General features: G+C 38.0%; 5 protein-coding genes across 8 annotated transcripts; 1 reads left to right on the forward strand and 4 right to left on the reverse strand.

The window, feature by feature from the left end:
* LOC104700522 lies at positions 5,248-5,541 on the forward strand. The gene has a single exon (XM_010416046.1). It carries the CDS (start codon positions 5,248-5,250, stop codon positions 5,539-5,541), a length of 294 nt encoding a protein of 97 aa, XP_010414348.1.
* LOC104704378 lies at positions 6,161-8,547 on the reverse strand. The gene is made up of 9 exons (XM_010420479.1): positions 8,284-8,547; positions 8,029-8,169; positions 7,740-7,928; positions 7,479-7,616; positions 7,250-7,368; positions 7,027-7,159; positions 6,807-6,936; positions 6,507-6,733; positions 6,161-6,406 (listed from the first exon to the last, which is right to left on the reverse strand). Exons 1-9 carry the CDS (start codon positions 8,545-8,547, stop codon positions 6,161-6,163), a joined length of 1,587 nt encoding a protein of 528 aa, XP_010418781.1.
* Positions 10,024-17,152, reverse strand: LOC104700527 (cell division control protein 6 homolog). The gene is made up of 20 exons (XM_010416057.2): positions 16,829-17,152; positions 16,597-16,690; positions 16,263-16,483; positions 16,100-16,174; positions 13,282-13,606; positions 13,057-13,159; positions 12,719-12,939; positions 12,556-12,630; positions 12,362-12,471; positions 12,166-12,272; positions 12,013-12,072; positions 11,814-11,887; positions 11,549-11,599; positions 11,408-11,457; positions 11,226-11,307; positions 11,027-11,116; positions 10,681-10,743; positions 10,469-10,564; positions 10,277-10,366; positions 10,024-10,193 (listed from the first exon to the last, which is right to left on the reverse strand). Exons 5-20 carry the CDS (start codon positions 13,513-13,515, stop codon positions 10,161-10,163), a joined length of 1,539 nt encoding a protein of 512 aa, XP_010414359.1. The 5' UTR covers positions 13,516-13,606; positions 16,100-16,174; positions 16,263-16,483; positions 16,597-16,690; positions 16,829-17,152; the 3' UTR covers positions 10,024-10,160.
* LOC104700526 lies at positions 17,722-24,510 on the reverse strand. Of its 4 annotated transcripts, none has more exons than XM_010416053.2 (15): positions 24,067-24,510; positions 22,979-23,961; positions 22,670-22,820; positions 22,484-22,543; positions 22,244-22,323; positions 22,022-22,108; positions 21,804-21,882; positions 21,227-21,717; positions 20,502-20,767; positions 19,245-20,257; positions 18,987-19,153; positions 18,677-18,859; positions 18,269-18,598; positions 18,039-18,189; positions 17,722-17,960 (listed from the first exon to the last, which is right to left on the reverse strand). In XM_010416053.2, the coding sequence occupies exons 3-9, from the start codon at positions 22,704-22,706 to the stop codon at positions 20,582-20,584; spliced, it is 1,020 nt and encodes a 339-aa protein (XP_010414355.1). In that variant the 5' UTR covers positions 22,707-22,820; positions 22,979-23,961; positions 24,067-24,510; the 3' UTR covers positions 17,722-17,960; positions 18,039-18,189; positions 18,269-18,598; positions 18,677-18,859; positions 18,987-19,153; positions 19,245-20,257; positions 20,502-20,581. The 4 variants fall into 4 exon arrangements, with proteins under 4 accessions (XP_010414355.1, XP_010414356.1, XP_010414354.1 ...); XM_010416054.2 differs by having other exon boundaries at positions 22,484-22,540; positions 22,979-23,968; XM_010416052.2 differs by having other exon boundaries at positions 22,979-23,968.
* Positions 17,885-20,250, reverse strand: LOC104704379 (serine/threonine-protein kinase/endoribonuclease IRE1b-like). Its single transcript, XM_010420480.2, has 8 exons — positions 19,932-20,250; positions 19,245-19,839; positions 18,987-19,153; positions 18,847-18,859; positions 18,677-18,784; positions 18,454-18,598; positions 18,068-18,189; positions 17,885-17,960 (listed from the first exon to the last, which is right to left on the reverse strand). Exons 1-8 carry the CDS (start codon positions 20,248-20,250, stop codon positions 17,885-17,887), a joined length of 1,545 nt encoding a protein of 514 aa, XP_010418782.2.

The following is a 27,490-nucleotide window of genomic DNA, read 5'->3' on the forward strand; positions in this document are numbered from 1 at the left end:
AATGCCTTTGTGGGTTACAATCAAGAATGTTCCGCATTCAATGTTCACCTGGGAGGGGCTTAGCTTTCTTGCAAGTCCGGTGGGTGACCCTAAGAGATTGCACCCGGACACTGAGCTAGTTACTAATTTTGATGATGCTAAGATTTTTGTGGAAGTGGATCTTATGCACGAGCTACCAAAAACGTACTATTTTTCAGTGTGTGGAGTTGAAGCCTGTGTGCAATATGAATACCCTTGGCTGCCTAATCGTTGTGGTTTCTGCCGGAAGTGGGGCCACTCTGTTGACGGCTGTTTGGCGAAGCTAGCAACTGCATCTTCATCCCCTGTCTCCGTTCAACCTGTTTTGACGGAAGCGGCTGTTACTGTTCACGTTAATGTGCCGACCACCACGCCAGTGGTGGAGCAACCTAAGCCTGTAGAACACACCATGCCTGCGGAAGGAGAGGACACTACTCTGCCTGAGCAAACTATGCCTCTGGCAGACACTACTCTGCCAGTGGTGAAGTGTGCGGGGCACGTTACAGATCCCAGCTCTGATGCATTTTCTGTTCCACTGGTTACTGAGAAGGAGGGTTCGGGGACAGCAGAGGAGTGGACAGAAGTTACTACTTCGGGTGGTAAAAACTCACAAGCAATGCAAAAAAAATTAGTTTATGGTGCGGTTCAAATCGCTTCTCCTTCCCGGTTCGCTGCTTTGGGAGATACTGAGGAAGGGGAGATTGAACCTGATGCCGTGCTTGCTGCGGTTGAGAAACTTGGAGCTCCTCCTGTCTCTGCAACAGGAAATAAGTCTGTCTTGGAGTCAGTTCGTCAGCTGTCAGTGCTTAAGGATCATGTTACTCTTCGTGTGCAGCAGCCGAGGAATTCAAAGGATGCTCATAAGTTTTTGTCTGACTCATCTAAGAAAACCGAGGACGCTGGTCCTCGAAGTTTTGGCAGAAAGAACTCTTCTCGCAACCGTTAATGTCGGGATTTTTCTGGAATATTCGGGGTTTTAATAAGTCAAATAAACAGGATGTTGTCAAGAAGTGGGTAAGGAAGAATGGTTTTCAGTTTGGTTGTCTTTTGGAAACGAAGGTTCAAGAGCAAAATGTGGATCGTGTAATGAAAAAGGTTTTTGGTGATTGGCACCTTGTGTCTAACTATGGTTTCAGTCGGTTGGGAAGGATTTGGTTTGTGTCAAACCCGCAAACAAAGGTTCAGGTTGTTTTCAAGAGTGGGCAGATGATCACTTCTTCTGTTCAGATGAGTGGTGGTGTAGATGAGATTTGGTGCTCTTGTATATATGCGTATAATACTGCAGCANAGCCGAGGAATTCAAAGGATGCTCATAAGTTTTTGTCTGACTCATCTAAGAAAACCGAGGACGCTGGTCCTCGAAGTTTTGGCAGAAAGAACTCTTCTCGCAACCGTTAATGTCGGGATTTTTCTGGAATATTCGGGGTTTTAATAAGTCAAATAAACAGGATGTTGTCAAGAAGTGGGTAAGGAAGAATGGTTTTCAGTTTGGTTGTCTTTTGGAAACGAAGGTTCAAGAGCAAAATGTGGATCGTGTAATGAAAAAGGTTTTTGGTGATTGGCACCTTGTGTCTAACTATGGTTTCAGTTGGTTGGGAAGGATTTGGTTTGTGTCAAACCCGCAAACAAAGGTTCAGGTTGTATTCAAGAGTGGGCAGATGATCACTTGTTCTGTTCAGATGAGTGGTGGTGTGGATGAGATTTGGTGCTCTTGTATATATGCGTATAATACTGCAGCGGAAAGGAAAGCGCTTTGGGCTGATATTCGGAGGCAGCATGACTTAGCCTCTTTTCAGGGTAAGTCGTGGGCTCTGTTTGGTGATTTCAACGAAACTCTGGACATTGAGGAGCATTCGAATGCTGTCTCCACTCCGTTGTTAACCTCTGGGATGCGTGATTTTCAAGACGTGGTACGTTATTGTTCTTTATTGGAGTTGCGAGCTTTGGGTCCTTTGTTTACCTGGAGTAATAATCAAGAGAATGGTCTTATTTGTAAGAAGCTAGACAGAGTTCTTCATAATGTGGACTGGTCTCAATCCTTTCCACATTCTTACTATTTGGTGGAGGCTGGGGGATGCTCTGATCATCTCCGTGGCAAGATTTACTTTGATTCTGAAATGCAGCAGAAGAAGGGACCTTTTAAGTTTACTAATCTCATGGCTTCGCAACCAGAGTTCCTACCGAGTGTTGCAGACTATTGGCAGACTACTCCAGCTCTCTATCTTTCTACGTCTTCTTTGTTCTTTCTAAGCAAGAAGCTAAAGCAGTTAAAGCCTGTTCTACGAGAGCAAAGTCGCAACACACTGGCTGATATTTCTCGGCGAGCAATGGTTGCTTATGAGGATCTTTGTGCAAAACAACTAGCGTCTCACCTGCATCCTACGCCTCAGGATGTGGCGGAGGAAGCAGCGGCTCATGCTCGTTGGGAGCGGGTTGCAGGTTTGGAGGAGCGATTTCTCAAGCAACGCTCTAAACTTCACTGGTTGAATGTGGGAGACAAGAATAACAGAGTTTTTTACAATGCCATCACAGAGCGCCAGTCGCAGAACTCGATTCATGAGATTGTCGACCCTAATGGTAATTGTCTAACTGCTATGGATGATATTAAGGCTGAAGGGATTCGGTTTTTTACACATTTGCTAACGCATAAACCAGTTGAGTTCACTGGTATCTCTGTTGCAGATTTAAGGGTTCTGTTACCTTTTCGATGTTCTGCGGATCAGCAATGCCGACTTCTTCAAGAGGTTTCAGCACTGGAGGTTAAACAAGTTCTCTTCTCCATGCCTTTAAACAAATCTCCGGGTCCAGATGGTTTCACGGTGGAGTTTTTCAAAAGTACTTGGTCTATCCTTGGTTCGGATCTCACAAAGGCTGTCCAATCTTTTTTTGCATTTGGTTTTTTGCCAAAGGGTGTTAACGCTACAATCCTGGCTCTTATACCAAAAACCACTTCGGCTTGTGCAATGAAGGATTACAGACCAATCTCCTGCTGTAATGTCTTATATAAGATTATCTCCAAGCTTTTGGCGAACCGTCTCAAGACTATCCTGCCTGATTTCATTGCACCGAACCAATCTGCTTTCATAAAGGACCGCTTACTCATGGAGAATTTACTTCTTGCTACAGAACTTGTCAAGGACTATCATAAGGAGGGAGTTTCCTCCAGATGTGCGATGAAGATAGATATTTCAAAGGCTTTTGACTCGGTGCAGTGGCCATTTCTCTTAAATGTATTATCCGCTCTTGGTTTGCCGGATGAGTTCATTCACTGGATTCAACTTTGTGTGTCTACAGCCACTTTCTCCGTTCAGGCGAATGGAGAGTTGGCGGGTTTTTTTAATAGTGAGCGAGGGTTGCGTCAAGGTTGTTCATTGTCTCCCTACCTCTTTGTCATTTGTATGAACGTGTTGTCTGCTATGCTTGACCGTGATGCAGCTGCGCGTAAGTTTGGCTATCATCCCCGTTGTCGTAGTCTAAACCTTACCCACCTTTGTTTTGCGGATGATATCATGGTGTTTTCTGATGGGAAAGCTTCTTCTATGGAAGGTATTCTAGAGGTCTTTAGGGACTTTGCTGCAATCTCGGGTTTGTCAATCAGTTTGGAGAAATCGACTCTGTTTTTAGCAGGGGTTACTGGTCGCACTAGGGAGGACATCCTTGTCCGCTTCCCGTTTGCTTCTGGTTCTCTGCCTGTTCGTTATTTAGGGCTGCCCCTGCTCACCCAACGAATGACGGTCCATGACTGTGCTCCACTCATCGAAAAGATCTGTAGTCGCATTGGCTCATGGAAGAATCGATTCCTCTCTTTTGCGGGGAGGTTGCAACTGCTTCGTTTAGTGATTGCAAGTCTAACCAACTTCTGGGTTTCTGCTTTCAGGTTACCGAGTGCATGCGTCCAGGAGATAGAACGGCTTTGCAATGCTTTCCTTTGGTCCGGTCCAGAGCTTGATGCTAAGAAAAATAAACTTGCGTGGGTAGATGTTTGTATGCCTAAGGAGGAAGGTGGTCTTGGGTTGAGGTCGCTTGTTGAGGTCAACAAAGTTAGCTGTTTCAAACTGATTTGGCGTATAGTCTCGGCCACAGGCTCTCTTTGGGTTAATTGGATTTAGTGTGAGCTGTTAAGAGGGGCTTCTTTTTGGTCAGTAAAAGAGTCTACCACCAGGGGCTCTTGGATGTGGAAAAAACTACTCAAGTATAGGGCGCTTGCAAAAGAATTTCATAAAGTGGAAGTTGGTGATGGTATGCTTACTTCTTTTTGGCATGATAATTGGTCTTCCCTCGGTTGCCTTTTTCCTCTGCTTGGGGAAAGAGGTTTCATTGATCTTGGAATCACTTCGCAGGCAACAGTTGCAGAGGTCCTGCAGGGCCACTCAGTCCGTCGTCGGCGATCTGTCATGTTGACCCAGGTAATATCAGAAATCACTGCATTACAGGCTTGTGGTCCATGTGAACACACCGACACTGCTCTTTGGCGGCGGTCAGACAATTCCTATGATTCTCAGTTCTCCACCACTAAGACTTGGCTACAGCTTCGCCGTGAAGGGTCACAAGTGGGTTGGTATAAGAGTGTTTTTTCAATACTCTATACCAAAGCACTCTTTTATTTTATGGCTAGCGATCCGTCAGAGACTCAACACCGGGGATCGCATGCTGCAGTGGAACAGGGGTCTGAACCCTTCTTGTGGCCTCTGCAGTGCCCCGCTGGAGACAGTTTCTCACTTGTTTTTTGACTGTGGATACACTTCACGTGTTTGGCAGGCTATGACTCGTTCCCTCTGCCCTCAATTTTACTCAACTCAACTCTCGCAGCTCTTGATCCTCCTCTCGGGTACGAATGTTAAGGGCACTGTTTGTTTTCTCTTACGCCTTGCTTTTCAAGCCACAGTCCATACCATTTGGTTGGAGCGGAACCGTCGACGACATGGAGGCAATCCTAGTACATCAGCTCAGCTCATTCAGTTCCTTGATCGATTGATCAGAAACAAGCTTCTTGCCTTGCATACCACGAAGTTTGCGGACGGGCTTCAACTCTGGCTTGCTTCTCATTCTTGGTCTGATATCTCTCAACTCTTTTATACCTTTTTGATTAAAGTCTAAAACAAGAATGCATTTATTGTAAAAAGGACTTTTTTGGGTTTGAATATATTTTTACATTCATTCAAAAAAAAAAGAACCACAGCAGTAGCTTTGTACGATGATTTTTTTTAGACTTATCAGAATACCAACGAGATGGCGGTTCAAATGTCAAAGAGAATATGCAATATCTTAATGATTATAACGTTATGTACGATGATGTTTTCAGCACAAGTCGCTCATTCGAACAAGAGAGCGCTGGATGTATGTCTTAGAAACTGTGTTACTAACGTGTGCATGAAGACCGGCAAAAAAGCAACTCCAGCCAAATGTTCTGACGCTTGCAAGCAAGTTTGTGATGGAAACCCATACAATAGTGGGGAATACTTCGTCCCTGGAGATAAAAGTCCTGTGAAAAGGTTTTGCGAACAATTTCCCTGGATATGTTAGTAAAATGGTAAGTACCAAATTAAACATACAAAAAAAGTTGTTCCCTCATTTAATCTATAAACTATGTATTTTTATTTTTATATCATATTCAAAAAACAAAAAGTTGTCTTATTTTATTCATAAAGAAAAAAAACATGTATCAATTTTTATATAATAATAAAAATATAATTACTTAAAGTTAAATCATATGCTTATGGGCTTTGAATGGAATGGGCCGAATTCGTCTAATGAAGTCCCAAAAAGCTTGTTCTGCTTCTTCTATTCTTGGTTTTCTTTGAAGCTTCGTGAATCGTGAGCTCAGTTTCTTCCTTTGATATTGTTGCAAGTTGGTTACGGGAGTCGTTAAGACAACTTATATCAGATGTTTCTCTCTTAGTTTCTTCCTTCGTGAAACATGATCAACAAGAAGTTGTCTTAAAAACCATCCTTTATTACATCTCGAACCGGGTCGTGAAAATTACTATATCGTAGGATCTCAGTTCATCGAAATCAAAAGGCAAACTACTTTTAAATATTTTGTTTTTAGAAAGATGTTAAGACAACTTATATCAGATGTTTCTCTCTTACTTGTTTAATGCTGTGGTGATTGCATTGACGTATAGCTGCAGATCCAATGAGTTCACCAGAGGTCCCTAAGCTCCGGGTAGATAAATAGAACAATTGCAGCAAAGGTTGCTACTCCAGCAGCAGCTACAGCTGCAGCAGTGGCTAGTCCTGCAGCTACAGCTAGAACCACAGCAGTAGCTTTGAAGCAGTAATGTCTGAACCATACATGGGAGATTCTCCGCGAGATAAATTTGCAGGACTTGTCAGCTTCTTTGTAAAGAGAAGCATTGGCTCCTCCTTCAGTGATGGCTTTTTCGTTCTTAAAAAAATATCACAACAGCTTTAAGTCAGAGATGAAATTACAACTGAGGTAAAAAGGTGAAATTAGTTTAAAGCTTAGAAGAGTAAGAGGTATTAACTTTTAGCCTGAAGCTCTTCGTAGTTTCAGTGACAGTGAAAAAATTTCTCGCTGATGAGAATAGTTTGAGGGAATGATCCTTCCATTCGTCGACAAGCTTTTTAAGAAGAGCAACACTAGCTTCTATATTCTTCGTATAGAGACTGTCCCAGTGCTTGCAGCAATCAACGTTTTCGGTGACACACCATATAGCTATTGCTGTAGCTTCCTTGGCTAAAGCAGGATTTCCTGTGACACAACAGTAACACATTAGAACTGTCAAGGATTCAAAAGTTTTTGTTACTAGCTAGTATATGTATACCTTCTCCAGCAAGTTTCAAAGACAAAGAGAATATCTGTTGAATGACTGGTTCCATTGCCTTGCTTCCTGGTGCACCGGTAAGAGCCACTTCTTTCAGCGAGGGATAAACTGCCTCAAACCTCTCTGTAGCCTGTGTGCGTACAGAGACCATGCTTGTGATCAGAATCGACAAAAGCATCAAGGTTTGTGTTGTTATGAATTCCAAAGATTACTAACTTACTTTTACTCTTGCAGATGAAGCAGGGAATGTAAGCCGCAGTAAGATCTCAAATGAAGGAGGCGGAATCATTCGCTGATGCACAATAGCAGCTTGGTTCCTACGCATCGTCCAAGCCATTGGATCCGCAACAATTCTGATAAAGAAAATTGCATTAAACAAAGATGAGATGATTGTTTATATTATATAGCAAAGGAGATCAATCAAAAGAAAACTTCCGACTCACTCCTCAACCAACTGCAGGATAAGATCCGTTGACTGAGGGTTGCAGCTCGTATTACCCACTACTGGTAACAAGTTGTGCGCCCATGAATACAACCCTGCACCTAAATTATGCTGGGAGGCCTGTCCACAGTTTTACAGTTCAAATGAATTTCATAATACAACAGATCACAGAAAACACACAAGTTTCGACACTCTCTTGGTCCAAAGTTCACATAAAGGAAAACACGAACCACAGCCATCATCCAAACTGTAAGCGGAAGCCTGTCCTGTCCTTGAAAATAACGCCTCCCCCTAATAGTCGGCAGTGCATAAGTCAAAGCTTCAGGTCTCCAATGCACTACCATTGCCAATGTAACAAATATTGGCATCTAATCGGAAAAGAAAAACAAAGAGAACAATAATGGAGTTAGTCAAACAAAGGTAATTCAACCACATCATAATACATAAGTGAAAGCGACAATTGTTAAGAGAAAGGTATTGCAAAAGTTTACATGAGGTTTGGGAGAAGTAGGTTGTTCACCGATCTTGCCAGATTTGGCACCTTTTTGTTGTGCTTCCAAATGAGTGATAGTACAACCAAACGCCCACACCACAAAGCCAGAGAGTGCCATAACTGGAACTTGAAGGATCCAACTGACTGATGTGTTAGAGATAGGTTCAGGAATATCACACAACGGAACCTGTTTTATAGATATATAAAAAAAGAGTTTATAATCAATCAGCTTCAACAATCTAACATAGACTTCAAAATCTGAACCAAAAAAAGAAGAAACAGCTCACATTCATGACATCGATAAGCTTGGGCCAAGTACCCTCAAAAGGAAACATCTCCAGCCATGGAAATTGCACCTCGGTAAGTTGTCTCCCGATGTAATTCATAAATCGTAATAGCTGAGTCACTGGCTCATCCGAATATGATTCCTATTTAACAAAAAAAACAAAAATATATGAATTTTGATTTGTGGGGTTATGGATTTTAAGTAACTAAAACAAAAGGATCGAGCTGAATTTTACATCAGCTCATGATGTACTTACCAATGATACGGCGAGGAAAGCCGCAAGACTTGAATGGTCGATCTTTGCCATAGCTTCGGACAAAGACACTATCGGTTTCTTCTCGGCCTCCTTCTTGGGTTGTGGATTGTTAGGTGTTTCTGCCCTCACAGTCTCCTCCTTCTTCTTCTTGTTCTTGGGTTGTGGATTTTTAGGGGTTTCTACCCTCAGAATCTCCTCCTTGTTGGGTTGTGGATTTTTAGGTGTTTCTGCCCTCAGAATCTCCTTTACATCAGCAGAAACCATCTTATTTGCTGTCAGGATCCGTCGTTCATTCCTGCCGGAAACTTTTTTCTTCCGGGACACGACTTTCGTCCAACCATGGTCTTCGTCGTCGTCAACGTGGGAGTTGCATGGTAATTGATCCATACTTTTTTGACTTCCACTCAGATTATTCGGATTTTTTTTCTTGGGAATTCGTTCGGCTTTTAGGTTTTTAACCTATAAAAACCATACCAAGATACTTTTATTTGAGAACTTTATGTTAAATTTTTATGTTTTGTTTAAAAGAAAATTAATCATATCAAATTATATCTTAATACAAAATCAACTGTATTAAGTGGTTATATTTTTTATACATATAACAAAATCTTAAGTGGTGAAAAAAAAAAGGAAATAACAAATATTATGGTACGCGTGTATGATATAAGTGAAGGTTTTTTTTTTTTGGTCGGAATATAAGTGAAGGTTAGTTGCTTTCTTGTGAAGCAATTTTGAACATTGAATATCTTCTCAAGTCCTTGATCCTTGATGCCTCTCTTAGTGCCTCTGCTTCACCTTGTACTTACACTATTGCATTTTACCTGTTGAGAATTACTATTATTGTAAAATGTGTTGTCTATGAACTAAGTTAAGGTTGTAATAGGTTGCCCTTAATTACCTGCATTGCCAAACTGGTGAATTAGGGTGATGATAGAATTTTTTTGTTTCATGGGGCCTTAAATTCTGACAGAGTGACATGTCTAGATGTTAAAATATTTATCCACTGTTGCGCTTGCCACTCAGTTCTATTTGAACTTATCTTATGGCAATTCAAAGGCATGAGTCATCAGAATTCTAAGACTGTAACTACGAACGTATTTACAGAATGAAAGAATTACCGATTACAACTCCTTAATAGCCACAAAGAGTTTCGGAAACGATTTCACTGAATATGTTGGAACTTTGGAAACTCTTGGTTGTATTGAACACAGGAGATAGTTTTGTTAGTCAGCTTCAGAACAGAGGTTTCATATATACGGTCTTGCCTTGGAAGCATTAGTAATATCTCCTAGCTACCAGATTATGGTCATTGCTATGAGAGTACATATTTTGGAAGTTTAGAGTAGTGACCTCAATATTTTGGTCATTTCTATTTGTGACCTCAATATTTTCTTTGCTTTTAAGCCCAAAAATGCCTTCCAGGAAATATGAGACAGGTCGATATGAAACTTTAGAGTAGTGATGTAGAATATGACATCAGCGCATAAGCTAAGTTTGGTGTTTGCTCTACTTTAGTGGTTGAGATAATCTTGAGACCTCTGAATTTTTGAGGTCAGCCTTGTTACTTTAGATGACCTTTTTCTTGTGATCTTTTGCTTTGCTAATGCAAACACTCTCTCACATACATACTGCTTGCCCTGGTTTAGTGAGTGTGAGTTTCCAATATAAAAATCTATCTCCCAGTATCGTTTAGTGGTCTTTCTTGTACAGTTGAATGACAGACACTGAGTTCTCTTTCAATGTAAGTATGTAACTAATGTATTGTTTGCAACTTGTATAACAGAATAATACAATTTATGTGTACTGTATTTTTTTTTTTACTCTTTGTATTCTATAAAAAAAATGGAGGAATCCATTGCTATTACTCAATAACTTCATCATAGAAGACAGTTGCGGAAGAATCGAATTTCCTGTTGTGCAATGAAAAGGGAAGGTGTTAAATAAATTAAGAAACTGCATTTCGGGAATAATTAGCAAAGGATGTAATGTATACCTTAAGAGCAAATGTGATGTCTGCTTCATCTACTCTGAGGCTCACTCTCCTTAGCTTATCGTCCCGAGCTTGACTAAGTTTTAGTATCCCCTATGTCAATCCAAAAATGACATTTTCAATCAAATGTCTCTTTCAAGATTTACATAAACCATACACAAACATGAGAGTTATTACTCTTATAGGAGTTAGTACCTGGTCATTTAGCACTGTACACATGTTTGTGAACTCTGTAATTCCAGCTGGCGTTATCGTCGAAGATTTACAGATTTCCAAGTATAGCTTATTTAACTGCATCAAAGTGTGAAAATTCACATATATGAATATTATGTACAAAGCCTTAAGTTACAAGTTCATGAAGCTATGTTTGGGACTTTGTGTATTGTTCTTTCAATCAAGATTTTTACCTCTGCAATGGTTCTATCTTTTTTGCTTCCTCTAAAGGCCTTTGCAGCAGAACAGACTATGATCTGCAAGTTTTCAGTATAAGCATGTGAATTTCAGATTTTATCGTGTTATCCACCAAGTCATAGAACCAGATACACGCCAACATTGTGCGTTATGATAGTTGTTCTCTTAGTTAAGGTTAGTACATATTCTCAAACTACATTAACAATACTTTAGATCACACTGGAAAACAAAACTACAGAATTGTATATTCCTATGCAAAGCATGTTGTTATATTTTTTTTTTTTAACTTATGAACACGAAGTACAAGATATCAACTAATCTGTGTGTTGATGTGTGACTTACTTGCTGGTGTTGAGGAAGGGACTGAATGGTGTCGACTACTGGAGATTTAAACGTCTTGGACAATGCAGCTAACATATGATCCATCTTCACCTATAGATTCGATGATAACAATTATGGAATAAGACAACGGTTTCTATGGATCCTGGATATTTTCATCGTCAGTAAGTGAACTGAGTAAAGTAGAGATAAAAATACTAACCATTTGACACTCTGGAACTGGACCTTGTGGTTCTTGATCTATTGATCCTCTAGCTTCTATTTCTAAGATTTCTAGGGCGTTCCTGAAATCAAATCAATGTGAGTAAATACGGACTGTCATCTTTAATGTTCTAATTTCAGGACTAAAGTTACAATAGAAACAAAATTCGTAAGAGAACTAACCGGCAAACACATAGAGCCTTTCTCATGTCTCCTGATGCAGCTGATACTTTCTGGGACAATGCAAACATTATGAATATTAATTAAGAATCTAAAAAAGAAAACAAGGTTGAGAGAAAAAAAAATGACATATATTCTTCTTACTCTTGCACAAATTTCCAAGGCATTTGATTGAAATGCAACATATGGAAGTGCCTGTTACAACAGTGAAGGTAATCATTTAAGATGAACATAGAAAGTAGTATGAGTTTGGATTAGATATATACTAATATACAGTTTCAATCTCCATAATTCCTTGAATACCAACTGCTTTGAAACAGAAAAAATGGCATTGGCAATAGATTTATCCTGATATACTTAATCAGACATTCCTCTCTCATCAAATATCACAAAATTACGGTAGACTTACCACAAGCCTTTCCTGCAGTATCCTAAGGATCTGCTCCTTAGAATAGGCACGGAAAGTGACAACCAAAGGTTTGCCTGCATTAATTGGAACAATAAGTTAAAAGGAGTATACTCAACTTTTATTCTTCATCAAAGCTTAGGGACATATGGTGAAGTATGAAGAATGTTCAAATGGCACACAATTATGGAGAAATTCTTACAATTAAGAGACTTCAATTTTGGAAGGAAACGATCTGCAAGGTCTATTGCATTTGCTACACCTGGAGGACAAATACGAAATTAAAACTTCATTTGTATGAGCAGAGGAAACAGATAAAAAAAATATGAACATTGATAACGCAAGACAGTTTTACCTATAAGTATACACCTTGAAAAAGGCAAAGTTGTGAGCATAAAAAGCTCATGAAGGACACCTCGATCTCTTGTGATCAAGTAATCCATCTCATCTGCAATTATAAGCCTGCAGACAAAGTTTGAATGAGATACAGCGCAACAAATTATATCTACCAAGTCAACATATGACAGACCAAGAAGAAAACAAAAACCTACATCATCTTTGAGCTGGATTGTTGTTGCTTTTGAGAAAACAAGCTCTGAAGTTGTTGTAGAGGTGGAGATGAACCATTAGCTTCCCTCCCGGACTCATTTTTACCAAGTATCTAAAAACAAAATAACTCAATTACCAACTATATTGAAATGAGACCAAGAAAACTTCGAGGTGTTTCTATTGCAGAAGGTCTTACCTTGGAGAAAATATCTGTTGATTTTGTCAATGACGTGCAATTAACAGACACTGTTTCTAGACAAGGCACCCCTGTCTGTAAGAATTCAAGAAGGATCAGTCTTTCTATTGGATAAAATCCGCACTAATCACAGGTTCTGAGACAGACACACAAGATTGATTACCTGTTTCGCCCAGTCTTCAGCTTGTTGTCTTACTTTCTCCATGGATAGTGACTTCCCAGTTCCAGGACAGCCACATATATACAAACTCCCAGCCTTGTTCTGTTCCATACAACCTTTAACAAACTCGAAAACCCGTCTCTGCTCATCCTCACGGCAAACAACAGTTGACGGTGCCTTAGACACATGCAATGCCTCCTTCACAGCTTTCATTTGTTCCTCATCTGAACCCAGTCAAATTATACAATCAAACTCACTGAGAGCCTTAAAAAATCAATACAACACTAATGAATGAAATCATGAACACTTTGATTCAACATCTAGGGTTCATATATAAATACCTCTAGGGTTCCACTTTGATTCAACATCTAAACAAACATCTAAGTTCTTCACTACTGATATCACTGGACTTGCCAAATTCCCATTAGAATCTTCCTTAATCTCCTGCAATCGATCCAACATTTTATAAATCATTACAGAATCAGATTTTTAACTAAATACCAAAATCAATCAAGAACTACAAATTCGAATCGATCGATTCTCACTAAAAGAACAAAGGAGCTTACCTCATCAGACGTCTTAGGGATTGAAACAGCACACCGTCGGGGAGATTTCCATTTCATCGGCGTGGAAATCGAATTCACAGGCGTCGATGATGAAACCTCCGCAGCGGAATCGGATCTCAACTTGCGTTTCCGACAAGTATTGACTTCGGCGGATCTAAGACCTCCGGTAACCTCCAATCTGGAGCCGACGACATGCTTCTGAGGGGATGAACTAGGTCCAGCGATGGCAGGCATTGTAGGTTAATAATATCAGAGGATGACGGAGATTGAGATCGAGATTGAGATCCAATGTAGCCGAAGTGAAGAATCAATCTCATGGTCGATGCTGCTGGGTTTTATCAGGAAATGGGATAACAAAAAAATTAAAGGAAAAAAAAAAATAAACAAGAGAGGGAAAAATGGTAGTAGCGGGAAAACGCAATACAACAAGATTTATTTCGCCGCCCGGTTTTGTTCGGCTACCGTTTTAAACCATCGGCTTCGCGGCAATTTTATTGGGTTTAAACCATTATGGTCTTCATATAAGTCCTTTAAGGGCCCATATTAGAACTTCTGAATAAACCACGTTACCATGCTATTGGTTTCAATGGTTTGTATACTTATCGCTTTAATTACTTCTTGAAAACTTTTTTACTATAACCAAGTTGCTAGACTTAGTTTTTCACATTTTACGTTTGTAATGAGAAAAATAAGTGTAGCTACTATATATTGTTTACTCACCCTAACCACTTGATATATCAGAAATAACATAATGACGACAACAACAACAAAAAAAAGAATCAGAATAGAAGATAGAAAAGCAAAGTGGTCGGTGTGTCAATCAGTCAATGCACTTATATTTATTTTTTTTCTCATATATAATCATTGAAGTCTGAGATATCAACATATAGTGGAGATATTTTTTCATATCTGGTTCATAAAAGGTTTTATGGAAGAAGGATATCCACATTAAATGAGAAATCGATGGTTTATATCATCTGATATGTACCCAAATTATCAAAGGCATTGATAGGTATATAAGAAAGATATATATCCACATAAAATCGATGATATATCATATGATATGTAGCCAAATAAAAAATCAATGCATGGATATATATATATATATATTTAAGAAGGATACATATCCACATAAAACGATACTATATAAATATATATGTAGCCAAAACCTCAATGCATTGATATATACAAACAAATAAAAAATATCAATGTATATAAGATAGGAAAATTTTGATCTAGGAAATGAATCTAAGGAGGTTGGTTGAATAAATATATCAATGTATATAAATATATATGAACCTGAAACATATAGATCATTAAAGCATTGTAAGATCATATTTACGTGTCTACGAGAGTAAGATACGCAACTTGGAGACATTTTTGGACAACTTTTTCTCTTTTAATCAGTAAAAGGAAAATCATTAATATTGAAGTTTATCAAGCTGAGCTAAATGTAAAGCCTCTAGGTATTTGTTATGGCGTTTTAATGGAAATACTTTATGACATAGTATGTCTCCATTAACAATATCGGGAACTTAGCAGCAAAGAACTGGTCTAACCCTTCAAAATTGCAAGGTCAGTGTCATGGTATTGAAATAGGTCACTAGCTTCTTGTAAGAAAGTAAGTCTTATCTCAGATTCCCAAAACATTGGATGGAGCAGAGCTTCTGATGCACTTCAACCAAAAAAATATTCCCTTGCATTTAGACATTTATGAATCTATATTATTATTTTTGTAGTACATTTTGTGTTACCATTGAAGTTTTGGTTATTTAATTTGTTTTATTTACAACATTAACCCCTAACTATTTTCTTAAAATAACAATTCCTGAAAACTCATTTAATAGAACTAAAATTGACCTTATTTGATACGTTTATTGTCATACAAAGCTTGACAAAATCTATACATGTCGATTGTTCCAAAAACAACTCTACGCATTCAATTTTTAATCCCTTAAAAATTTTAAAATCTATTTTAATAGATCTGTAGAGACTGTAGGATCTCTTCAATTTAAATGACACAACCGAATTTATATATACATTTTTGAATTATATTTTGGGTTTTACTCTTAAAATTATCCATATTTTCATAGTTAATCCTTACAATTTTGTCAAAATAGCAATAACTAAATTATTCTTAAAATCGCGAAAAAAAATATTTCTAACATCTATATTATTATTTTTGAAGTACATTTTGTGTTATGCCCTTAAAGTTTTGATTATTTAATTTATTTTATTTACAACATTAACTCCTAAGTATTTTCCTAAAATTACAATTCATGGAAACTCATTTAATGGCACTATATTAATCGAACAAATTTATTTACACTTATTGCCATAATAAGCTTGACACCATCTATATTTTCTGATATTTCCAAACACAACTCTACGCATTAATTTTTTAATCCCATAAAAATTTCCAAACCTATTTTAATAGATCTTTAGAGACTGTATGATCTCTTAAATTTAAATGACACAGCCGGGTTTGAGTAACAAATGATTACAATCGCAATAATTATTATAACGTTAATAAAGTTCATAAAAACAAGAATCCAACTTTTATAAACTCAATAATCGGGTATATTTAACTTTAGCATCAAGAAAAACATTTAATATAGTATATACCGTGTTAAGAAACTGAATATTATTCTGCAATATTGTTATCAACTCAAATAGGAAAACACTAAAATCTCTCTTTTATTGCTACGGATCGTAAACTCCTTGCTCATCGAGCATTTTCCATGTATAAATATCAAACTTCACAAACAAAACACAACACACAACCAAAACTAGGTGTTTCTATTGCAGAAGGTCTTACCTTGGAGAAAATATCGGTTGATTTTGTCAATGACGTGCAATTAACAGACAATGTTTCAGGACAAGGCACCCCTGTCTGTACGAATTCAAGAAGGATCAGTCTTTCTATTGGATAAAACCCGCACTAATCACAAGTTCTGAAACAGACACACAAGACTGATTACCTGTTTCGCCCAGGCTTCAGCTTGTTGTCTTACTTTCTACATGGATAGTGACTTCCCAGTTCCAGGACAGCCACATATAGACAAACTCCCAGCCTTGTTCTGTTCCATACAACCTTTCACAAACTCGAAAACCCGTCTCTGCTCATCCTCACGGCAAACAACAGTTGAAGGTGCCTTAGACACATGTAATGCCTCCTTCACAGCTTTCATTTGTTCCTCATCTGAACCCAGTCAAATACAAACATTTAATCATACAATCAAACTAACTGAGAGCCTTAAAAAAATCAATACAACACTAATGAATGAATCAAAAGGCTAACTAAAATATAAATACCTCTAGGGTTCCACTTTGATTCAACATCTAAACAAACAGATAAGTTCTTCACTGCTGATATCGCCAAATTCCCATTAGAATCTTCCTTAATCTCCTGCAATCGATCCAACATTTTATAAATCATTACAGATTCAGATTTTTAACTAAATACCAAAATCAATCAAGAACTACAAATTCGAATCGATTCTCACTAAGCCTGAACAGCTAGAACCAAAAGAACAAAGGAGCTTACCTCATCAGACGTCTTAGGGATTGAAACAGCACACCGTCGGGGAGATTTCCATTTCATCGGCGTGGAAATCGAATTCACAGGCGTCGATGATGAAACCTCCGCAGCGGAATCGGATCTCAACTTGCGTTTCCGACAAGTGTTGACTTCGGCGGATCTAAGACCTCCGGTAACCTCCAATCTGGAGCCGACGACATGCTTCTGAGGGGATGAACTAGGTCCAGCGATGGCAGGCATTGTAGGTTAACAATATCAGAAGATGACGGAGATTGAGATCCGATGGAGCCGAAGTGAAGAATCAACTGGGATTACTCCATAAATAGTAACATGAATGATTTTGCTGGAAAATGGAAAAATAACAACTATTTCAAACCAAATAGATATCAACTGGGATTACTCCAAATTTGGTAATTTGGTACTGGGATTATTACTCCAATATCAGAAAATTACCAAATTACCTCAAAATGGAAAAATAAATAAATAAAAGAGGTAATTTGGTAATTTTCGGTTACTCCCAAAAAAAACAAATATTTCAGTTCACCGAAAACCAAATTTATTGGTTAAACAACTTGCTGATCGATTCAAGACATATAACCAAAACCGAACCAAACAGCCAAAATCTCGGTCCAATTTGATTCAACACTTATAACCAAAACCGAACCAAACAGCCAAAATCTCGGTCCAATTCGATTCAACACTTATAACCAATACCGAACCAAACAGCCAAAATCTCGGTCCAATTCGATTCAGTTATAACGGTTTGGAAATTTATCACTAACCCAGAATATTAAGTAAGGATAGCGATTACAATTATTCGACTGTATGATTTAGCTAATCAATAAAAGCTGCTAAAAAAATCCAACTTGATAACTCTTAAATCCAAAAAAAAATATGCGAAGTTATCAAGAGATGAATAATGGTTCCATAAACAGATAAAAAGCTTAGGTATGATCGAAGAATCCAACTTGACATCTAAGAAAGAAATGCTTTTTGCAAACATAATCACAAGAAATCAGTCACCACAACACCATTCAAGAAATCACCAAAAAGCTTAGATATTCAAGTTTCAAAAGAGTCATAGATGACAACAGTATCACAACTTTTCTTGGTTGCTTGCTTGAATTGCTTCAAGTACCTGAAACATATAGATCGTTAAAGCTGTAAGATCAGATTTCCGTGTGTAAGAAAGTAAGAAACCTAAGCTATTGCTTACCTGCTATTTCTTGGAGCTATTGGAAGTACTTTTTCCATGATGGATATCCTTTGTAATGAAAAGATACGACCTCGTATGTCACCATTAGCAATCTTGGGTACTTACCAGCAAAGAACTGGTCTAACCCATCGGATTTCGATCCCACAAGCTCCTGAAAAAAATAAAAGATAAAAGTTGAGTTTTCTGTACAATAGTGTTTGAATAACTTGGTTATGAGGAAAAGAAAAAACCTGAATGTCAGAAGGAAGCTCTGTGTAGTGAAACAGTGTGTTTCGGACTAGTCTTAGCAAGTCCCGAACACTTTTGAAATCATACTTCTTATGGTGTTTCTTCCTCACACCATCAGCTTCTTCTACAAGATATTGCTTGAACGTTCACCTATGGTAGACTCCCATGACACCGACTGTCCAAGTACCTCCCCTCTTCTGGAATACAAATCGCTCATGGTTTTTGACTTAATCCCAGCACTCTGAAACAGGTCAGAAGCATCATGTAGGAAAGAAAGCCACATTTTCGCATCCCAAAACATTGGATGGAGCAAGGCTTCAGATGCACTAAGCCTGCATATGACACTATCAGAAATTAGTATTTTTTCTAAATCATTAAACATAATGAAATTATCTTAAATGAGAAATTACCTTAAATGAGGTTCGTGTTTTAGCAAATGAGAGATGAGGTGATATGCTTCAGGGATAGCTTTTACTTTGGAGATATTGATCGTTTTATTCCTGATCTTGTTCTCACGCCTACCACCAGGTCCAAATGGATGCAGACCACCAGTTATGGTGTAATAAACTCAGGTGCTTGCCAATCCTTACTACCTATAGTTTTCATGGATGCATATTTAAAGACTGGTCTAAACCTCATTTCATAAGCATAATCAAAGGTTCAATAAAAACATATACCTTTCATTTAGAAATCAAGCAAACACAATTTAGCAAAACTAACCTGGATAACTGAAGGATGGCTCATGGGAGATACGCTTGCTGTTTCCAAAATTGGACAATTTTGCAATGAGCTTCTTTCCTTTAAGTATAATCTTCACATTTTGAGGATTGAAGTCTCGATAAATTACTTTCAGGCTGTGCAAGTGTTCAAGAACACAAGCCATATCCCTACACAATATCAAGAGCCCAAAAAAATATTAGTTGTAATGAAAAAGTATTATGAACTGAACTAAAGATATACTTTGAAACCTAAATTAACCTCATTAAATCTCGCACAACAGGTGAGAGAACGCCCAAAGCTTCCCACAAAACATTACCATCCAGTGGAACCTCTAAATACTCTTTAGTTGAGTTTTTTTCCTGTACTTTCTCTTTACAGAAGATCACCAAATCTTCTAGATCACACATCCATGGCTCCAAACCGAAGTAAGCATAATTCTTGTCATAGTCATAGCTATATAAACGGATGATTCCTCTGTCTTGGTCTAATGCATTGCTGATATATATCTCATTCATAATATTGTACAGCACAGATTCAGATACACCAACCCGTTTCACCGCCACTGCACGCTCGGGATGACAAAACCCCTCAAACACTGAAGGATCTTTACCATTTGCAATCTTCTTCTTCGTAATGAACATTCTTCTACCAATGCTTTTACCATCTTTTTCATGGAGAAATTCGGTCCAACGAGCATTTAAAAGCTTTTCAACTTCGCTATCAAACTCTCCAACATTCTCTGGTGCATCCTGGAGGAGATTTTGTGACTTCTTCTCGAGAGTATCTGAAGTACCTGGTGAAGGATGTGGTGAGGTATCTGGTGAAAGTGGTGGTGAAAGTGGTGGTGAAGGATCTGGTAAAGGTGGTGGTGAAAGTGGTCGTGTGAAGGATCTGGTAAAGGTGGTGGTGAAGGTGGTGGTGAAGTATGTGGTGCAGTCTTTATACCAACATCCTCTCTTTGTTTCTTTTCTGAGTTGCTGTCCCTCAATGAAACAACTGCTTTCTGAGACAGTGGTGGTGAAGTCTTTATAACAACATCCTCTCTTTGTTTCTTTTCTGAGTTGCTGTCCCTCAATGAAACAACTGCTTTCCGAGACGAAAGGAAAATCCTCTTAGTCTTACACGAAAGAGCAACCATAAGGAAGGAGAAAAGAGAAACCACAGTAAAAAACAACTCCATATAAGATGCTGAGCATATTGGTTTCCCTGATTGATCCATTAAATACAGCGTCCACCCACGATCAAGTATAATCAACGAATCCATATGTTCACTGTTCAGAAGACAAGAAAATCAAAAGGTTATTGAGCAACTCTACACATTATATATAGAAATATCGACATTCAGTCAATTTTGCTTAAAGCTAAATCGAAATTGAACCTAGAAACAAAGCAGCGCCTAAAGAATTGTTTCAATCAATTACAAACTAGAAAGAATCAATCAATTACAATTCTTTGTTTTCAAACTTTTGAACACATATATAACAACTCTTTCAAAAAGAGGATAGAGACACTCACGGATACTGCAAGAGTGATCTGCCTGCAGGTCGATCCACGTAAAGCTCTTCAGAAAATCCCAATACCGACGTCCATGATGATTATAATAATATGAAAACTAATACATGGGGGAGGAACCGACATCTCCGCATCATCTGGATCATTTGGACATGAAGTGACTCCGAGTCACTCAGATTTGAGTAGGCACTGGTAGCAGCGGTCAACAGTTTCTTCAATATTGACTTCCCAGCCATTAACGGGGTTTTTCTTTTCACTCCCAAGTCAGCCTACGACAGCAGAAAAACACAGTCAAATTTAATGGAACGAATCCTTCTTCAGGATGTTAAATGGGTCTTTGTTTTACTCCTAAGAAAACGAATGCCACACAAAGAAAACAATCAACTTAATAAAACGAATCCTTCTTCAGCATATTAAGCTAAGTGAACAGGTATTTTAAGCAAAAAAAGAGGTTATTTAGAGGAGACGACAAGAATACTAGAGGCTAAAGAACAAGTATTATAGAACACTATAATCATTCCCCAAGTCAATGTGGATCAATCAAGAAACCTTTCTCGAGTTTAGCAGATAAGGCATTATCAATAAATGAACATAGAGAGACCTAGAATGTGCCAGAATGCAGGTGACAAATAAGGTAACATGTGCTGTAAGAACTCGGTATATGACCAGTAAAGCACAGAGCGCAGCTATGAAAGATTATGATTACAAGGATAATACTTAAAACTGACCTTGATTTCAATTGGTTCACTGCTGCATAAGAAACTTGACAGTACATTAGTGACACTGGCAGGAAAGTTAAGCTGAGGGATAAATTTTAGAGCTTGATTTATGTAGTAGATATAGACCCCGTGGTTCTTCTGATTAACTGCTTGGCATTCAAGTGTAAATGGCTCTTTGAAAAATCTTCTTTTGTGATCACCAAACTCTTTTCCACCCGCAGGATATGGCACAGACCTCAAATGGGACCATAATGCTAAGATCACTTTAGACATCACACTGCCCGTGTCAGGATTCTGAGTCTCAACCAGGAAAGCGAGGGTGCGCAACCACAAGCGGGGAAGGTATGGCAATGAGGAGCTCGCAGAAAGCTCTGGCATGCATAAAGAGAAGATGTCCATTCGATCTTGAGGAGCAGATGACTGTGACGGAGCTTGAAGGTTCATCAACTGAGGTCGCGGCAAATGGGTAGTGGTTATACTCCATATCACTGGTTTCAATCCTGAACACAGCAAGAAAAACATATTCTCATCTCTAACTTATAGATTTAGAATCAATGTAAAAAGTTGATTCGCCAAGATTTAGTACCATTCTTATAATCGACAACAGAAACTTCGTCAGGAGTAAGTACGCCTCTCTTGAAATCCGCCGTCTCGACTAAGGGTTCCTGCATTTCATGTAATGAAAATAAGAAATTTCACTAATTGAAGAACTTTCACTGAAATCAAGCCACCCAGAATTTGTTTTTAATAAGAAAAATTTTATGATAGATGCAGAATCTGAAGAGGTTACAGAATTGATTTTACATTTGCTTTCTTCCTCTTCTTCATGACGCATATGCTTTCTTCAAGAGACAAAATTACTGAAATTTTAGCTGAAAGGCAGACGGGAAACTACTAAAATTAAGGGTTTGTAAGCACCGAACCCGGATCCGAACCCGGATTCGAACCCGGCCGAACCCGGATACACTAAAGCTGATTTTCCAAGTGAATATAAGAACTAAGAAGAAGAAAAAAACCTTATATCACCTTTAGTGATTCTGAATCTGAGGAAGAAGATGAAAAAGATCTCACAAACTTGTTGCTTTCCATGGTGAGGGTTACTGCAGCTGAAAACAACAACGAGACTGATTCAGCAACGAGAATGTGGAGCTTGTGAATGATAAGAAGAGACAGAAATCACAACAGAGCTTGTCAAATAAAGGAAGAGACTTGAGTGACCGACTGGTAACTATATCACACAAAAATCATAAAAGTCACTTCACTTACGAGCCTGAGAAAAGAAGGATGAAACACAGAAGCTGAAACTACAACTCACGAAGGCTGCTGCTGATGATTTAATGAAAGAAAAACAAGAGTATAAAGGACTGCATATTAAGCTCCAAGAAATTGGCAATCATGGACTTGGATTTAAAGGTGACAATAAATTCAGGAAAAAAGAGACTGTATTTGTACCTGCGATTGGGCTGACAGAGGCTGAAAAGGTGTACATCGAATACTAGAGTAGGAGAGACAGTTGAGAAGTCTAAGGAGCTCAACAAGACCGAGGAACAACAACCACTGCCTGATTTGAAATGCTTGACAGATGTTCCAGCAAGAAGTGCACCTGAATTCAAAACCGCTTCGAGGTTAGAAAGGACGCAAAAGAAAAAGTACAGGGGATGTTTTTTTTTTCTTTCCCTTGACATAATTTGATGCATTAATAGAAATTGAACCAAGTTTACAGAAATAGTTTTTGAGAGTAATCGAGGTAGGAGAGCATACAATTAGGTATCTTCTAACTTGGCGTACAAGAGAGCAAGTTATTAAGCCTGCTTGCTTAGCCCCGACAACCACAACCACGTCTTCCAACTGTAGTCCATTTCATCTCTTGTAATTTTTGTGAAGGCTTGATTAGTCATCCTGAGAGAGTAGTCACCCGTCTCAAATCCTGTATTAACTCCCGGAGGCAAACAGATTGCCCCTACCAAAGTTACCTTGCACAACCTCATTAGGCAGTGATTGGAAAGGAAAAGATATAGAATCCACAGTTGGATGAATACATATAGGAGGCTGGTGGGAGTAGAATTGGCGTGTAATGACGCAATATTAGGAGAGAAGTCAGGTGTTGAAGTTGAAGGATCCCCCATAGATATGAGCAGAGAGCCTCAAAAGCAGAGAGAGACTGGCAGCCTTTGGCGAGGACAAAGTCTCAACTTGAGCTCGCCAAAGTCTCAACTTGAGAATTTGCGTTTTCTAATGCAGATTGCAGTAGAAGTAAGAGAGAGGCCAGTTACGGTGGCAGTACGTCGGAACGAGTTGTAACCACGCCTGGAGGAGAAGCAACCACGAGAGTCTGTAGCTTCCATGACTCTCTGACGACATCGACGTCACAAAGCAGAGTCCTGGCCGGCAACGTCAACTGAGCCCGTGATGGGAGACCTTCCCCTGAGGGTGGAATCGTCGATTCCATGAAACAGAGATGGGGGTGGAAGTTAGCAGAAGCAGAAGAAACGCCGGAGAGCTTTTGACGGCTATCAACAGGAATGATTGTAAGCATATCCTGGAACAAGCTGGTGTGGTTCCCAGGCGGCATCCCTCGCCACGAGTTCCTCAGATGGCTGTTTATGCTGGATCGTTGCCCGACAACAGATCACACACGTCTCCTTTGTTATCAAAGGAACGAATCGAGATCGCACCTCTATTTCAATTGTTCTTATAGCTGGTACCGCAATAAGGCGTGGACTAGCTATACCTTTCACCTGCAACTGCGATCTAGCAAAGCACAACCAATCAGCTAAAACCACCAATCCAAGAGAGGGCAAAGAAAAGAAAACATTGCTTCTGCTTGCATGGAAATGCTCAAAGTATACCTTATCTGGACACAGAGGAATAACCAGCTACTCAGGAACAGCTTCAAAACGGCAGATCCACTTCTCAAGCATGTCGGTAGCACAATCCTGAACAGAGCATCATCAAGCAGAAGGCGATCTGATGGGGAGCCTCCATGGATTCAATTCTGGTTTGCTTGATCCTACTAACAGGTATGGTTGACGGCGACAACCAGCTCTTTGAACTCCATACCGAGGACACGAAACTGGTTACATACCTAAACTAATCGGGAGAGATAGGAAGATGAAGTGCAGAGATCGTGCATCTCTGGACCTCTGGTCGGAAGAAATCTGTTAGGACGTACGGCCAACTATACCCCACTTATTTCTGGGCTTCTTAATTGGGCTGTTTACAAATGGGCTCCAATTATGTGTGTTGTACTGTTTACGAATATTAAGTGTTAGCAAAAATTTACGCGCAAAGTAGCCTAACTCTTATTTCACCCCCCCCCCTAAATTAATTAAAAAAAACAAATTTATAATTAAAAAACAAATTATGTAGATCTATCAGTTTTAAAATTATTAATTCTAATATTATATTATAGTTTGTAATTATAACATTTAAATCATTACCATTTTTTACAAACTCAAACTAACAAACAATATTGTTTAATTATATAATTTAAATCTTAACCATTCTTTTACAAATTCAAACTTATACCCTAAACCCTAATCACCCTTTTATAATCTCAAAACCAACATCTAATTTTCTTTAATTGTAAAATCTTAGCTCTAAACTTTAACTACTCTTTTTTAAGCCCCAAACCAATATATAATTTTGTTTAATTATAAAATCTAAACCCTAAACTCTAGCCTTTCTTTTATAAACCCAAACCAACATAATAATTTCATTTAATTGTAAAATATAAACCCTAATCATTCTTTTGTAAACTCAAACCGACATATAATTTCGTTTAATTGTAATATCTAAACCCTAACCATTCTTTTATAAACCTAAACCGACATATATTTTTTAATTATAAAATTTAAATTATAATCTTCTTTTATAAATCCAAACCAACACAATTTACTTAATAAAAAATACAGAATTTGTGTTTGTTTTTTTGTTTTAATTTTAGTTTATTTTTTAAATATGATATGACATGATATATTGTTGTATTTTGATTGTAATATCTCAAACCAACATATAATTTTCTTTAATTGTAATATCTTAGCCCTAAACCTTTTATAATCTCAAACCAACATATAATTTTCTTTAACTGTAATATCTTAGCTCTAAACCTTAACCACTCTTTTATAAGCCCAAACATGTATATAATTTTGTTTAATTATAAAATCTAAACCCTAAACTCTAGCACCTCTTTTATAAACCCAAACCAACATAATAATTTCATTTAATTGTAAAATCTAAACTCTAACCACTCTTTTGTAAACCCAAACCGACATATAATTTCGTTTAATTGTAATATATAAACCCTAACCATTCTTTTACAAACCTAAACTGACATATATTTTTAAATTATAAAATATAAATTATAATCTTCTTTTATAAATCTAAACCAACACAATTTCCTTAATAAAAAAAATACAGAATTTGTTTTTTTTTTAAATTTTAGTTTATTTTTTTAATATGATATGACATGATATATTGTTATATTTTGATTAGTTAATTAAGACGAGGTAAATAAAATGGGTTCACCGAAGAATTTTCTCTTATTTTCCAAAAAAATTATTAATTTTTTTAAACAAACCAATCACCATTTATATGGTATAAACAAAATCTATAAAATGTTCAATTGTTATTTTAAATAACGATATTAGTTACACCAAAAAATATCGCCATCTGAATTAGTTATATATGACAGGCAAGTAAATAAAGTGGGACTAAAAACATGCCGAAATTGCATTACTATATGCAAACCAATAAAAGAAAACGTTTCAATGGAAGAAGAAACAAACAAAGGATAGACACTTGGTTCCACGACATAGGCCCCAAACCAAGGCGGTGAGATCAGCTCCGATCTCACGTACGTGCTCTATTCTATCTCACTCAGTTAGGCGTTCAACTACGACTAAACCAAACCAAACCGTTCGAGATATTTTCTTCCTTTTCGCTAGACTGATCGCAACCATAAGGGGATTAACTCTTTTACGGTTTACCCATCGCTCCTTGGTGACAAACAGGCATATACATAATACATACATGGTATTCACATATGTTTTATATTCATTAGTTGTACTTGTATATCATTTTTTTTTTTTTTAATAGAGAGACAACTTGTTGAACCATCTTATCTAGATGGTGTCTTCCTGAGCCTCGTCGTCAAGAGGGAAACATGTGTCGTCACCGCCAGTGTTCCACAAGAAATTGGCGTAATTAGCAGCGTAGTAAGAGTTGGTCGGATCAGCATCGATGGCTTCCAAGAAAGTCTCCTCTGCAGCCCAAAGATCGTCCCGTGCTCTCCATAAGAACGTCGCGTATTTGCTAAGCACCTCCGCGTCTTTCGGTTCCACTCCTACCGCTCTCTTGAAGTACTCTTCCGCTCTGTTACACAATTATCATATGGAAATCACGTGAGATATTTATTCAATAGAGACAAGTAAGACATGTGGAATGCATTAAAGATGAGGGATGAATAACGCCAAAAGTGTTGTCGTGTGAAAATTAAATTTCCATATAATAATAATATGAACTAGTAAACGGTTGTAGAATGTGATAGAAGTGTCTAAATAGCCAATATTGGTAAAATATTAACAAAAAGGATTGGTTAGGATATCAAACCATTCACCAAGTCAATAAACTCTATAATGCTTGTTAAACCAAAGAATGCTACATTAGTACATTCTAGACAACACTAACTACCAGCTTTATAACTTTACTACGTTAGCGTTAGCTATAAAATAAAGCCAATGACAAAAACATGGGTTAAATCAATTGGGTGGGATAAAAAATCTAGAAGACAAATTGTGAAACAGAGACTTTTGGTGTTGGGTACTGGTGGGGAGTCTTTAAAACACCACCGTAAACTCCACTATCACTAAAACCGCTCAAAGACTCAAATCTCATTGGCTACAACTCTTTTTTTTATTCTCGTTAGATATTTTACGTAATGTCGTTTTTCCTAGAAGAGGAAAAGAATTGGTTCCACTCTATTGGTTATAGTTGATTCTGCTGATGCGATTATTATGTCAAGAACAACTATGATTTCCACAAGTATACCCCACTAGTGAATAGAAAAATCATCGAGGTCTGCGCCTACTTTTGACTCCTAGCAATCAACTTGTAGCCTCACAAATTCACAACCCCAAAGAATCTAAAAGGAAGATTCGACCCAAACTCTGAAACCAAATCTACTTGTGAGCTAAACTACGGTTTAACATTACTTAACTTAGAAAAAAACATAGGGAGTGGTAAAACGTTTAGTTACCTGTCATGGTCATTAGA

Source organism: Camelina sativa, chromosome 7 (assembly GCF_000633955.1).
Source record: "Camelina sativa cultivar DH55 chromosome 7, Cs, whole genome shotgun sequence".
Taxonomy (NCBI): domain Eukaryota; kingdom Viridiplantae; phylum Streptophyta; class Magnoliopsida; order Brassicales; family Brassicaceae; genus Camelina; species Camelina sativa.